Source organism: Microtus pennsylvanicus, chromosome X (assembly GCF_037038515.1).
Source record: "Microtus pennsylvanicus isolate mMicPen1 chromosome X, mMicPen1.hap1, whole genome shotgun sequence".
Lineage (NCBI taxonomy): Eukaryota > Metazoa > Chordata > Mammalia > Rodentia > Cricetidae > Microtus > Microtus pennsylvanicus.
The window spans coordinates 2,371,227-2,386,216 of record NC_134601.1 but is presented as its reverse complement, the minus strand read 5'-3'; the positions used below and the strand labels follow the sequence as shown (position 1 = coordinate 2,386,216).

Below are 14,990 nucleotides of genomic sequence, written 5' to 3'. Positions count from 1 at the left end.
TCGGGGCATAAGCTAGCCGAGCAGGCGGCCGGGGTGCTGGGGACGCAGCCCTGTGTTCCTATTACAACAGAGTCAGTGGACTCCAAGTTCAGTGGAACATCCCATCTCCAAAAAGTAAGGTATATGACAATTGAAGAGTACACTTCATGTTGATCTCTGGCCTTCCCATGCACCTAAAGGTCTTTAGACACACATGGGGGAGGGAGGTTAGGGGTGCTTTGAAAAAAATGGCCCCTAAAGGGAGTGGCACTGTTAAGAGGTGTGGCCTTGGTGGAGGAAGTGTGTCACTGTCAGGGTGAACGTTGAGGTCTCCTATGCTCAAGCTATGCCCAGTGTCACAGTTCATTTCCTGTTGCCTGTGGATCAAGACTGTCAGCTTCTTCTCCAGACCAGGTCTGCCTGCATGTCGCCATGTCCTGCCATGATAATGAACTAAACCTCTGAAACTGTAATCTACCCAATTAAATGTTTTTCTTTATAAGAGTTGCCAGTCAATAAAAACCCTAAGTTAGAGAGAGTGAGTGGGGGTATATCTTGTATCTGTATAAAAGCATGTACAAAGTATGCAATAATTTTGGAGACTCAGTTGAGCAGAAACGGGAGATTTCAAATTCGGCTTCATATACCTTTCTGTATTTTAAATGTGTATAATGACAACACATTAAATTTGGTTATGTTGTTGTTATTTGTGGTGGAGAGAGAGAAAGAGAGGGGAAGAGAGAGAGAGAGAGAGAGAGAGAGAGAGAGAGAGAGAGAGAGAGAGGAGAGAGGAGAGAGGAGAGAGAGAAGAGAGAGGGAGAGGTGTCTCAAGTAGGGGGCTGGAGAGATGGCTCAGTGGTTAAGAGCATTGTCTGCTCTTCCAAAGGTCCTGAGTTCAATTCCCAGCAACCACATGGTGGCTCACAACCATCTGTAATGGGTCTGGTGCCCTCTTCTGGTGTGCAGGCATACACATAGACAGAATATTGTATACATAATAAATAAATATATAAATATTTTAAAAAAAAGAGAGGTCTCAGGTAGCCCAAATTGTCCTCCTGGGTAAGGCAAGTGCTAGGGACTATACTCACGTGATATCATTCCCAGCTTTAGTTTTGTAAAATGCTTAGATAAAAGGCAGACAACATAAAATTCCTTTTGAAAAGTGTGTTCATTCACTCACCGCTAAGGTTCAGAGATGACTTCAGAAGAGGGCTGGAAAGGTTCTAAGAGCCAGAGGATCGGGGAGTGTGCTATGTGAGTGTGTCTTCTAGTAATGTCAGAAGCTACACTAGAAGTCTCACCAGTAGGAACATCAGCTAAACAAGGACAATGACAATAGACCTGCTAACATGGAAGGGGGAAAGCCCAATAGGCCTCAACGCTACCCAGAGAACCATAGGCAACTCAGGAGTGCTGAGAGCAGGAGAAACAGTCTTCCTCAGGGAAGAGTGCCAACTGGTTACCCAGTGCTCAGCCCTGAAATATCCATATGGCTAACATACAGAAGGAGACACACATATGCATGTAACAATTAATGAAAAAAGACGCCATGAATTTGAAAGGGAACAAAGAGAGGAAAGGAAAGGGGAACATGATAAAATTATTATAATCTGAAAAAGAAATTAATTGAAAAATATAAAGTGTGTTATTCATAACTTCAGCATATTTGTAAGGTCATACAATCACCAATATTATCTTATTTAAGACACTTGTCACTGCCAAAAGATAACCACCTATTAATAGTCCCTCAACTGCCCCATCTCTGTAGCCACTGGCAACCAATAATAATCTACCTTTTACCTTTGACTTTCTGAGAACTTCATATAAATTGAGTCATACCATTTGTGAATGTGACCTATTGTGTCTGGCTTCTTTTTGTTGTTGAGACAGGGTTTCTCTGTGTAGCTCTGGCTGTGCTGAAACTCTGTAGACCAGGCTGACCTCGAATTCAAGAGATCCACCTGCCTCTGCCTCCTGAGTGCTGGGATTTAAAGGTGTGTGCCATCACTGCCCAGCTGGTATCTGGCTTCTTTAAGCATGTTTTCATGGTTCATCACCACTAAGCATATATCAAGAATTTGCTCCATTTTAAGGCTATAGATTACTTTTTCTGTTTTTAATTATGTGGGTACGTACATGCACGCGCTTGTGGGTGCCTGCAGAGGCCATAAAAAACCATTGGATTCCCTGGAGCTGGATTTACAGAAGATTGTGAGCCATAGGGTATGGATTCTCAGAACTGATCCCAGTCCCTCTGCAAGCCATCTCTCCAGACCCTAGATTACTTTTAAAAAATTGTGTGTGTGTGTGTGTACACGCATGGCTGCAAGTGTCTGAGGAGTCCAGAAGAGGGGTGGAATTTCTTGGAGCTGGACTTTACAGGTGGTTGTTAGCTGCCCAACATGGGTGCTGAGAACTGAACTTGGGTCCTCTGTAAGGGCAGCAAGCATTAACTCCTGAGCCATTTCTCCAGTCTCTACAGATAACTGTTACAAAAGATTTATTTCTATCTGGTGGTTGTGACACACGCCTTTAATCCCAGCACTCAGGGATCTCTGTGAGTTCCAGGTCAGCCTGGTCTACAGAGTGAGTTCCAGGACAGCCAGGACTGTTATACAGAGAAACCCATCTCAAAAATCAAACCAAAAGACATTGTTGGTGGTTAGTTTTTTTCTGTTTTGTTTTGTTCTTTTTTTTAAAAAAAAAAACCTTTGTTCTTTTGAGGGGGCTGCCACACAGTTCCCAAATACACAGAGGCTTATTCTTACTTATGAATGCCCAGCCTTACCTTGGCTCATTTCTCGCCAGTTTTTCTTAAATTATCCCCTCTACCTTTTGCCTCTGGGCTTTTACCTTTTTCTATTCCTGCATATCTTTTCTTTCCTTCTTATTCCGTTCGGCTGGCTGTGTTGCTGGCCCTTGTCGTCCTCTCTTCCCTTTGTTGCTCTTCCTATCTTCTCTTCCCAGATTTCTCCTATTTTCTCTGCCTGCCAGCCCCATCTTTGCTTTCTTCTGCCTAGCTATTGGCCAATCAGCTCTTTAGTAGGCCAATTGGGTGCTTTAGATATGGCAAGGCAAAGTAACACAGCTTCACAAATGCAACATAAAAGAATGCAACACATCTTTACATCATTAAACAAATGTTCCACAGCATAAACAAATGTAACACATCTTCAACTAATGTTCCATAAGATTTACTTCTATTTTTGATTATATGCATATGTGTGCATCTATATGTGGGTATGTGTGCATGAGTACAGGTGCCCAAGAAGGCCAGAAGAGGGTGCTGGGTCCCCTAGAACTAGGATTTGAGGTGGTTGAGCTGTTCAATGTATAAATTCAACTGCTAAGCCATCTCTCCAGTCCTTAGATTACTCTTATAAATAATTTCAAAATCCTAAGTGGTTCTGATTTCTAAAATATGTGGAAGCACTTCACCCTTCTGGAGAAATCACTCTACAGGAAAACAAAAGAACATCTTGAAACCCAGCATCCATGTTACATTATTTCTGCCTCGATATTCCTAACTCTTAATACCTAGTAACAGGTCTTGTTTCCAAGATTACCCACCACATCACAGTTCTCTCTCTCTCTCTTCTCTCAAGACAGGTTCTAACAGGCTCCTTAAACAGTCCTACTGTTCTCACATCGCTTTATTCAAGTATTATCAGTCATACAATACACCTACCTAGGGCCTTATCCATCTGGCTTTCATTTTCCCTATCTCCCCGCTAGCATCATAACACAGTCACAGAAGAAGGCAAAGGCATAATTTGGAAGTTTGTGATGTGTTCTCTTTTCTGAGACAAATTCTTAAGTAGCCCAGGCAAGTATTGAACTTGCTAGGTAGATGAGGGTGGTCTTACACTCCTGATCCCCCAAGTGCTGGAATTACAGATGTGCACCACTGTTTATTTTTGAGACTGGGTCTCACCAGGTAGTTCAAGTTGGCTCTAAAATGTGTGATCATCCTGCCCCCCCCCCAGTGCTGGGATTATGTTTATGAGCCACTTTGCCCTCAGCCTCTCTCCCTCTCTATAGGAGGCTACATCTCACTATGTAGCTTTGTAGACCAGGCTGGCCTTGAATTCACAGAGGTCCACAAGGCCCTCCTGTCTCTGCCTCCCAACTGCTACTGCTGGGACTAAAGGTGTGTGACACCATGCGTGGCTCTCTGCTGTCTTCACAAAATGTCAGGCCTGGCTGGCTTCACTACGCTCATCTAATGGGCAACACACCTCCCATAGTAACATTTTCAAATGTAACTTTTCCCAAGCGATAGTTACTTGACAATAAAGTCAACCATATATTTGTGTTGTCTATTGTTAATGTCCACTTGAATCCTCATCCAAACAAGGCAGTTAGGTGATACAGAAACTAGCACTTGCCTTCACAACTAGACACTTAATATACAAATAGGAGGTTTTGTTTTGGCATCTTTAATAAAGGGTAGACCTGGTCCCCAGCACATGACAAAATTGTTTTCTGGTCTTCTTAAGGAGTGGAACATCTTTTTTTTTCTCCCACGTGTGTATGTGCGCGCACGTACACACACACACACACACACACACACACACACACACACACACACATCCTTTTTAAAAAAGATGGGCCTGGTAGACCTGGTAGGTATACTAGGCATGACTGTGCACACCTGTAATACTAGCACTTGGGAAGTGGAGGCAGAAGAATGAGGAGATCACAGGTCAACCTGTGCTATATGATACCTTATCTCTAAATAAATGGCCTGGTTATTGAATTTTCCTAGGAAATAGTACTAGGGCTTCAATATGACCTTTAGCAATTGCTAGGAACTGCAGATGGAAACAATAAGCAAGTTGTCAACAGTTGTATTAGCAAAAAAAAAAACCCATATAGCTCTTCATTTCCGTATTTTATTAGTCATTTAGATGAGACTTAATCATGGATTTTAAATACATAGAGACAAACTTGTGCCAGGAACCAGTAGGTAGCATTTGTAGAAAAGCACATCATTGTACGTTCCAGCTCTCTCTCCATAAGAATGCAGGGTTAGAAACTACATATGGGAGACATACAGTCCATGAATTGAAGCTTTGATTCCTGACCTGGGTAGGATCAAGCACAACACACGAGCAAAGTTCCAGCAGTAAGCAGGTGGAATAGCTGAATAACCATTACTTGTCAGCTAATCTGTACTGGGTGTTTTGATGTGTTCATTTGCAGAGTTTACAAACTGACTTGGTGGCAGCGGACTTGTATTGGGGATCTGAACCATGTATTAGAAGGACCAAGACAGAATGCGACTCTATTGTCTTTAAAAGGTTGCTGTTCCTCTGCATGATGCCATCTTTATATTGTCAAACTCCAAACTGTTCACATTCATTTTCAACCAGACTCTTCCAGTCCAACTGCTTTTGAGGTATGCATCACACCAGGGGACTGAACTCAGGGATGAGAGTATGCTGGCCGATCCCAACCACTGAACTCCCTCTCTAGCCCTCCTCCTATATTGGTTTATCTTCAAACGATTAAACATCCTACATTTTTGTATTTCACTTGGAGTAAAGTGAGAGTGAACAAACAAAGAAAGCACTACTGTTATTACCAAACAACCGTGGATACACGCTCTTACAAAAAAACACACAGATCTGAAATTCAGAACTTATTTATTGAACGGATATGCAAGAATACCAATAAAAGGAAACTAATACTACGAACTACAATTTTGAAAATAAAGCCAATATAACAGGAACAAAATATACATAACATGTGAGGAATGTTTGATTTTTGACCCATGAAGCATTCCTTATCTTTACAATTAACTTAAATGTCTGTTAAAACAAAACTGTGCCTTGGTCTAACTTCAGTGCTTTTTCAAAAAGCAACAACATTCTACAACACTTTTGCTTTGAGATATTTGAGATTCACACATTTGTTCAAGTACATAGATTCGATTCAATAGCAGATGTATAGATCACGTTGTTCTGTTAGTATCTTGAGTAGTATATACTGAACAAGTACCACCTCAAGTTTGAAACTGCTGATCCTTGAAATGAAATTTACTTCAGGTGTGGGTTTTTAAACAATGAGATGAAAGTAAAACACCCCCTCCCCCCAGGAACTTATTAAAGTATAGAAACTCAAGTCTACCCTTCTACTCTAAAGAACATTTCCTACTAACGTTTCTGGTAAGGCAATAAACGCACCAGAATAATCTTCAATATACGCTTGCAAAGATTACACGTTTTAATATTAATAATGACAAAAAAGAATAAAACAAAGAAAAAACAGGAAAAAAGACGCATCAAAATTTCAGGCTAAAATACGCATAAGACAGCCATGGCAGTATTTTTGGAAATGATGTAAATGCCATATATTTACCAAATAATGTCATGCTTATTAAAACTACAGTTAAGGACTTAAGAGATGTACAGTAAATACACTGCTGAGGTCCATTTATCTAAATATTAATACCACAATGTAATTACTAGCCAGGTGATGAAGATGCTACTTGGGAACACAAGTACTGTACAATTTTTACATTGTAAGGCACTTTTACTCAGCATAGAATGAAAACAGAAACAAAGAATCAAAATATTGGAAGTTTACACCCAAACATGAGTTTTTAATGTGACTTCAGTTTTAAATGAAGGTTATTTAGCCAATCACACCACAGTGAGAAAAACAGGTAGTCAGCCACTTATCTAACCAACCAAAAGGTAAAGTGCTTTTCTGGTTGCTAGTGGCAGAGAAAGGGCTAAGAAACCCATACAAAGTCATACATTTACTACATATCAAATCCATCAACTGACAGCTATAGTATTTGAAGTCCTGTATATAATTATTGACTGGCCATAATTACCCCTGGCACCTTCCATTTTTCTTAAAAAATTCATTACAGTAGTTGTCCAAAAATGAAGGAGCTCTATTTCTCCATGGGTAAGTTCTATGGCACACAATGTAAAAATTACCTAGACACAGTGATTTAAAAAATAATGTTTTCAAGCTGTTATAAGGAAATAAAGTACAGATCCTTTGGAAAAAGTCACATCGCTTGGTAAACAAACTGAGATCTGTCCTTGCACTTCAAGTCATGATGAACCTTGAAAATTAATCACATACACATCATGGCATATTAAGAGCAAAAGGAGCCCGGCGGTGGTGGCACACGCCTTTAATCCCAGCACTCGGGAGGCAGAGGCAGGCGGATCTCTGTGAGTTCGAGACCAGCCTGGGCTACAAGAGCTAGTTCCAGGACAGGTTCCAAAACCACAGAGAAACCCTGTCTCGAAAAACCACACACACACACAAAAAAAAAAAGAGCAAAAAAAAAAACGTACAAGGCAATCCACTACTAAAGCTAGTTTCCTTCTAAAATAACAATAAAAGATGGTTAAAATAAAGCAAGCATCGAGTCCCTTGATTTAAGTAAATGTGTAAGTACACATTTTAACAAACATGATCTTAAGGGACTAGCAGTTTAAAAATTCAGTCAATAAGCACAGTGTAATTTTCCACCTGTTACATTTAAAAATGCTGTTCAACCAGCTGCAGAAAAGATCAATGTACAGTCAAGTTAGTATGTTGTTATTTGCAAATCTGGTCATTGTGGTAGGTTAACTAATAATTCAGAGCTCAGAATCCCTACCTTTCATACTGAGGTGCTAAGGTAATATTAGGCAGACCACAACTATTTTTTTGGTTTTGCCATAAAGAAATATATAAATGTGCTTCAGCAGGTAAGTGGAAGAGTGCCACTAGCGAGAGACACCAGTGGAAATCCTTTCTAAAAACCTGGTGATTAAGAAACACTTCCGAGCCCTAGAAGAAAGCAGGGCACAAAAGCCTATTCAATATGTAAGCAAACCAATGACTGAAAGCATTAAATAAAGTTTCTAAAATAGTGGTCACAAAATCAAAAATAAATACTGTTTTCCTCAAAGCCTTTTTTCTTTTTCTTTATAATCTGTTAGCACAGGAGACCTCCTGATATACTTTGGACCAGGATGCGAAGTGTTCCACACAACAGGGCACTTGACAGGAACTCATTTTGGACATGGTGTCCAAAGTCCTTAGCGCATTGGTAACCTCTTTAATCTCACAGAGGTTTAATTGGCTGCTGTCAAAGATTATTTTGCCAGAAGTTCTCTGTACAACACAGAAAGGTGTACTGACAAAAGAGAATTTTGGAAGGTGCGCTAGAGCTCGGAGCTTATCATCCCCAGTTGCCCAGAGTCCATGCCTGATCAGTGAGAACGACTCTAGAAAGGAAGGCTTCAGCACACTTCTTGGAAGAAACGTTTAACATTTGCTGTGGAAGCCAAGATAAAAAGAAGGTTCTTTTCATTTGTAGTTTCCATTGCTTGAGTATGAAAAAAAAAGGTTCACAAGTTACCAGGTGTCGCCATCAGAGGCGTGCTTGCATGGTGAAGTACAACTTGCTTCCGGTTTCCTTTGAGCATGGATCCACTACAAACTTAAACATCCTAAGTAGCAGAACTTTGTTCAGTCCAGAAATACAGTTTACTTCATCCGATGTCTGTTTTAACTGCTGACAGTATACACATGATTAATAGTGTTTCGATTGCTTCCCAGAAACTGCAAACTACAGCTACATAATATCAATATGTCAAATTCGGCCATCTAGTGAGGCTCAGAAAACAAACAAGGGGTTTTTCCGGCAGTTCAATAAAGGATCTAAGAGTGGGGTAGTAAAAAGTTACAAACCCCCTTTTTTTTTTCATTTAGAAAAGAGTGAAAAGCAAAAAAGCATAGGAGTTACAGATGTCTTATTCTCAGTTTTCTAACTCTCTCTGTCCCAGGAACCTGTTTAAAAGATGATAAAACATTGTAAAATATGATGCTTAAGGTGATATAACGAGTATAACATTATTGAGGAATAAATAGGGATAGCTTATTGATTTCACATTCTGACTATATTTACTGATAAAGTAGATAGCTTGTGTTTATGCTTCTAAAACTGACCAGCTTAAAAAAAACACAATTGTGCAGGCCTAGACAATCCTCAGCATTCTGGCACTACACTCGTAACTCAATACAATAGGATTAAAATTCTTGCTGCACATTGTCTTTCTGTTTCAGTGTACATGGTATTCTCACAAGAGAGCTCGTCAAATCCACTTCCATACCTAGTTTCCATTAAGCTGCTGCTGGGTTAGTTGCTGATCAATCGCTAATCTTCCCCGGCTTTTACTCTCTCGCTCCTCATCTTCTTCATCTCGCTCATCATTTCCACTATGGTTTTTACAATATAGTCTACAATGACAAAAGACAAACATCTCACAGTCCTTTGTCGAATGTTGATGAGAGTATAATGAAATCATCACTAGCAGAGGTTGGTTCCCCTATAAACTATGGGCTTCCTCATTCACGCTTAGTACCATGAGATCCATCATCATCAGGGAAGGGCACCTGAGGGTAAGCCCCATGCTGGAAGGAGACAACGGCCTCCCCAAAGGTCTCCACTTGCATAGACAATGCCACACATGTGCCTCCAACAAATAAATAGAAAAAAAGCAATAAATTTCTTTTAAAAAAAAACTTTTCTAGACACTCTGGAGGGCTATTCAATGGTGAGGTCTGCTCCGGAGTGACACCCTGTTTTAAAACAACCCAAAAGTCAACTTTCAGGTAAACAAATGAACTAACGAAATGTTACAAATTTACTTCAGTTACATAATTTACATTCACATTTTGAGAACTATAGCTTTAAAAAATATTTACTTTGTGTTTTTTTGTATATATGTGCATCCAGAAACCGGAAAAAGACACTGGATCCCCTCCCTCAAAGAGCAAAAAGTGTTCTTAGCCACTGAGCCATCTCTCTGGCCAAAGAATAATTAAAGGTGCTTGCCCCGACCTCCAGATGCCCTTGTTTAATACCCAGGACCCACATGGTGAAAGAAGAAAAATGAGCAGACAGACAGAGAGATCCATTTTCTACACCCTGTGACTTTCTGCTTGTATTTCATGACAGAGCCTTCCTCAAGGTCCTCCAGTGCCTCTGCATCATGAGCATCCTCCTTGCCTTCTTTAGGAATCTGTCGTTTCCCTGCATTGTACTTGGCTGTCCCTTCATCTACACTGGCCCTGCCAATTTCCTTTCATTTCAGAACACCGACCCTTTTAAGACGGCATTGGAACAGCTTGTCAGCTGCAAACTGGATTTGTCTACTACCACTTTATTTGGTTCTCTCTCACTCCATTTCATACAAACCAGGAATAAAGCTGAGTTTGATCAGCTTCAGTCTGTAAATCAGGATGCTCTACAACTGATCCTGTCCACTTCTAGGGTCATGTGATTTCCAATTGTCCCCCTAATGGTGCTATACTTAAATTATATGATTAAGGCAGCAGTGCCCAAGGCAGAGTTAGTCCTTGTATATGTAGCTTTCCATTGAAAACAAGCAAGTGCTTGCTGGAGTGATTTTTTTTTCTTAGACTGTATATTTGAAAGTCATGAAGTTTTTAAGGGAAAATGATGTAGGTAGCTTTTGATAATTAGTTGTGGAAGGAGGAATGCAAGTTCAAGGCCCGAGCAGACAACCTAGTAATACCCTGGCTCAAAAAAAAAGTAAAGAAAAGAAACAAGGAAAGAAGAGAAAGCTAAGAATATAGCTCAGTGCTAGAGTATCTACTTAGCATGTACATATTCAATTCCAAGAAACACACACGACACACGCATGCACACACAGACACAATCATAGAAAAGGTGATCTGATGGTACATGCACTCAATAGACTTTTACCTAGCCAGAAAAAAATGCATTGGTATTGGTGCAGGAAAATGGATGGAAGTGGAGATCATTCTGTTAATTAAGATCAGCTTTACAAAGACAAGTGTGTGGAAGCTAGGGGGTAGAAAGACCATACAACAAAAAAGGACATTAAGGATGGGGATTGAAGGGCTAAATGTGATTAAAGTATGTTACATGCATGCTATAATGAACAAAACCCCTTTATACAGTTAGTATATTGTAACAAGAAAAAAAGAGAAGAGAAAAGAAAGACTGGGGAGAAGATGATGGTGGTGGGCTGAATCAAACTCGGTTTTGGGTAATTTTTACAGCAATGATGGAACAGTGCCCTCTTGTGGTCAGTAGTGGAGAGAGGGCCTAGCAGAAGGCAGAGACCTGGAACCAGACCAATGAATGACTCATTGCAGCAAATGATTACTTTCAAGTAAAGACGCATGGACTAAAGGGCACACTGTGTGACTCACTGTGACGTGTTGTGGCTTCCATGATGAGATTTCCCCCACTTTTCTCCCTTTCTTTTCTTTCAAGTTTTATTTTGGGGTGGTCGGGGGCAGAGGACAGGATACGAAGGAACAGGGAAATGAATGGGATCAGGATGCAGGATGTGCAATCCACAAAGAATCAATGAAGATTTATTTCTCGCAAGGTTTAAAACCAACATTTGAATAGAACAGATGGTAAGGATGGACTTGGAGTACTATAATTGAATACAAGCTATGTGGGGCTTTTGCGGGGACAGAGTCTCATTATGTAGCCAATGAGAACAAGCAGTCCTACAGACAGACCTAGAACTCAAATGTAGCCTAGTTGAGCCTCAAACTTAAGGTACAAGTGATACCAATTTGGGATTTTTTTGTTCTGTTTCACTGAGGCAGTTTTATAAAGCCCAAGTTGACCTCAAACTCACTGTGGCTGCGGCTGCCCTAGCACTCCTGAGCCTCCAGCCTCCATATTCTGATCTTGAACTTGCTATGTAGTAGTGCATGACGTTGAACTGCTGAACTCCTGCCTCCACATCCCAAGTACTGTATACACAACTGTTTTTATGATATGATAGGGACTGAACTTTATGCATGCTAGGCAAGGTCTCCACCAGCTAAGCCAACCCAGCACTGAAATACTTTTCTGACAGCTAAAAAATTAATCTAAATGTTTAAACCAGGAACCAATAAAAAGCCAATTAACCCATACAGTGGAAAACCACATAACCATTAAAATTGTTGTGAGTTGTTTAGTGTCTCAGATAGAATAAATGGAAAACAGATTGTAAGCAACTGCCTCCCACATCTGACATCTTCCCTCTGTGTGCCTTATAGATGAAGAATATCAATCTTATTTAAGCTGCAATTTTGCTACACAGAGCACACCAATTTACTAGAGACAAAAACTATGCTCTGATTACTACTAAGAGAAAACTGTCAACATTTTTGGATTTGCTTAACTTTATATTGGTGTCTAGATTAATTTGGTTGACTAGGTATCTTTTAATGCCAAGTCCATCTATTAAGAAATGTAATGTGCTTCATCTTAGTGCTTAGCAAAATGCAACTGTTTTTAAAATTGGTTAAAGTTGAGGAGCGGGACCAAGGGGGGACATTTTTCCTTCACATTTTTAAACCAATTATTACTGAAATTGCCTTTTAAAAGGCATCTCATGTAGTGCAATCTTACTGTGCTTTCATTTATTTTCCTGAGTTTAAACTTGATTCCTTTGCACTGTACATCTGGGTTGGTGTGTGTGTGTGTGTGGTGCTGGGAATGAAACTTGGGGCCTCTTGAATGTTCTAGTCAACTGTGCTACTACCACTGAGCTATGCTGTAGCCCCTTTTCTTGTTGCAAGAGCTAACCCTCCAGAGCAATTGAAGGTAATGCTGGTAGCTGGTACCTTTGTCTTGTTCCTAATCGGAATAAATACATATGCTCAGTCTAATTGTTCCATTAGAGATGAGCATGAGCAAGAATCACCTTAAGTTTGATCCTCATTGCAGCCCTACTGAACTGAAACATGTCTGGTAGGTTACAGACATGGACATTTCCAAAAAGACCCATTCTGCATCTGTAATTCTGAGGCCCACCTTGCATCAGGGGTCATTGCTCTTTCCCTTCAATGCTAAATAAACTATTTGTTGTTTTCTCCTGGACACCCTATCATGATTCTTAACTTAGCAAAGGTATCATTGAGATGATACTCTAAGGTTCTGAAACTGACACTCAAAGTTATAAAGTGGTCTTTCATCCATTTACCTGGAAGGTGATGACATGGTTTTTCTTTACTAATTTACAATAGACCACATGAACACTTATTTTCCAATTTTAAACATCTGATTACAGAGCTGGGTTTATGTTTATAGTTTATATTGACTATGCAAACATATGCACTGATGAGACAGGTACAGCTTGATTTGAATGGTTTGCTATTACAGTTAAGCAAGTCTTACACAATAAAACAGAAGTCTCCCATCTCTTGTTAGCTCTCTATATAATATTTGCATTATCTGTTGCTTAGCGGCCTGAGAGCATTAGCATGTTCTATGTGCCCCCAAAGGGCTTGATGACTCAACATACAACTGCTTTTTCTACAAACAAGAGATCCAGAAGTATGTTTAATTGCATATTAGTTATTGTTTTACTAAATATTAAGTCCATGGAAGTGTTTCACAACTCTCAAGGGCAAATCAAGTTCCAGGGATTCCTATCAAATTCATTCTCCATCTGATGAAAGGAATGGAACTACTATAGACACACAAGTAAGTGGAAGACCAATTACAAAAAGTGATATGCAATCCCAAATTTCAGAAGATATTCTGTCTTCCTGTCTTGTGCGAGGACTGAATTTCATACACACCAAGAAAGTACTTTAATCCAAGTATGTCAAGCAGAAGCAGAAAGGAGACAAGATGAACTACCATGCTATCGCTGATGAAGCAGGTGAAAATGGTGGATAATCTCAACTAGGGTGCAGTTGTGAAGATAAAGCCAAAAGATGTCTTGGCAAGATTGGAAGGCTAGACAAGGTGTACATACCTTTAATCCCAGCACTAAGGGGGCAGATATGTGTGATTTCAAGGCCAGCAAGGACAACCTTGTTTTAGAAAAAAAAAAAAAGCAACCCTAAAATTTGTCTCAGTGCTAGAGTGCTTACTTGGCACGTGTACAGCAGAACACCTGTACCGTGTTTACCTTTGTCTTCTACATCTCAGCTCCAGCAATTCTGTTTTCTGTTTTTAGCAAAATCTCAAACACTTCTTACCACAGGTTAGGTTAGCTTTTTCATCTAGATGCTTACATAATGTATAATTGAGCAATGACTTGTCTGTCATTTAATTAAATGGTAGAGCTGTTGGGAGAGCTTAACAAACTGTAAGTTTCCTAACGACAGTCTTGTGCCTGAGTGATCACTAGTGAATGACCAGCGCATACAGTCAGAGAAAATGCTAACTGTAGTCCTCATTCCTGATACAATAGCATCAGTGTTCTAAAATTGCCTGAAACACTGTTGAAGCATAGAGATGAAGAAAGTAGTGCATCTTTCTAAGGGCACTAACTTCCTGGCATGTTAAAGAAACAAACAGTTGTTATCTTACTTGTAAATTCCTCGTGACATATTTTCAATGTATTTTGCTTTGTCTTGTACTCCACAGTGGTAATGGTAGGTTTTAACACAGGCTTTTATTTCGCATCCAATAGTTGCACCAGGCTGACTGCAAAGTGTGCATTTCTGTTTAAAGAAAAAGAACAGTTAGAAGCAGTACTTCAAGGTGTAGGCAATCTTATTTATTCTATTTTAAGTATTTTTTAGCCAACTACTTCCATTTCTATAGAAACAGCAGACAGGAGCTGGTGAAATGACTCAGTGATTACGAGTATTTGCTGCTCTTGCAGAGAACTAAAGTCCAGTTCCCAACAACCATGTTGCACAGCTCACAAATGCCTGTAACTCCAGGTACCAGATGCCTACGTCTGGCCTCCATGGGTATCCTCATCCATGTGTGCATAAAGCACACACACATGCACACAAACAAAAATAAATATTAAAAATAAAAAACAGCAGATATTTTCTACTAAAAAATACACCAAAAAAGCACAGTTATATAGCATATAATCAAAGCTGTGACAACATATATGGTTGGACTATAAATACAGATGACACTCCTTAATTTTGCCAAGCACAAAAATAACATTAGGTATTTTAGTGGTTTGACACCTTTTCCTTCCTGAAATCATATCCTTTCTTATTATGATTGGAAT

At 39.8% G+C, this 14,990-nt stretch overlaps 1 protein-coding gene across 3 annotated transcripts in view; it reads right to left on the bottom strand.

Annotated features, from left to right (window-relative positions):
• Window positions 1-5,613: 5,613 nt before the first annotated feature.
• Phf6 (PHD finger protein 6) overlaps window positions 5,614-14,990 on the bottom strand; it is a 40,582-nt gene continuing 31,205 nt past the window's right edge. For 2 of the 3 annotated variants that reach the window (XM_075957174.1, XM_075957176.1), the window contains exons 9-11: window positions 14,327-14,460; window positions 9,114-9,240; window positions 5,614-8,790 (exon numbers count right to left, since the gene is read on the bottom strand). In XM_075957174.1, coding sequence (XP_075813289.1) covers window positions 9,114-9,240; window positions 14,327-14,460 — 261 coding nt within the window. In that variant the 3' untranslated portion in view covers window positions 5,614-8,790. Of the gene's footprint in view, window positions 8,791-8,978; window positions 9,241-14,326; window positions 14,461-14,990 lie in introns of those variants that run through there. The other variant, XM_075957175.1, reaches the window with a different exon arrangement.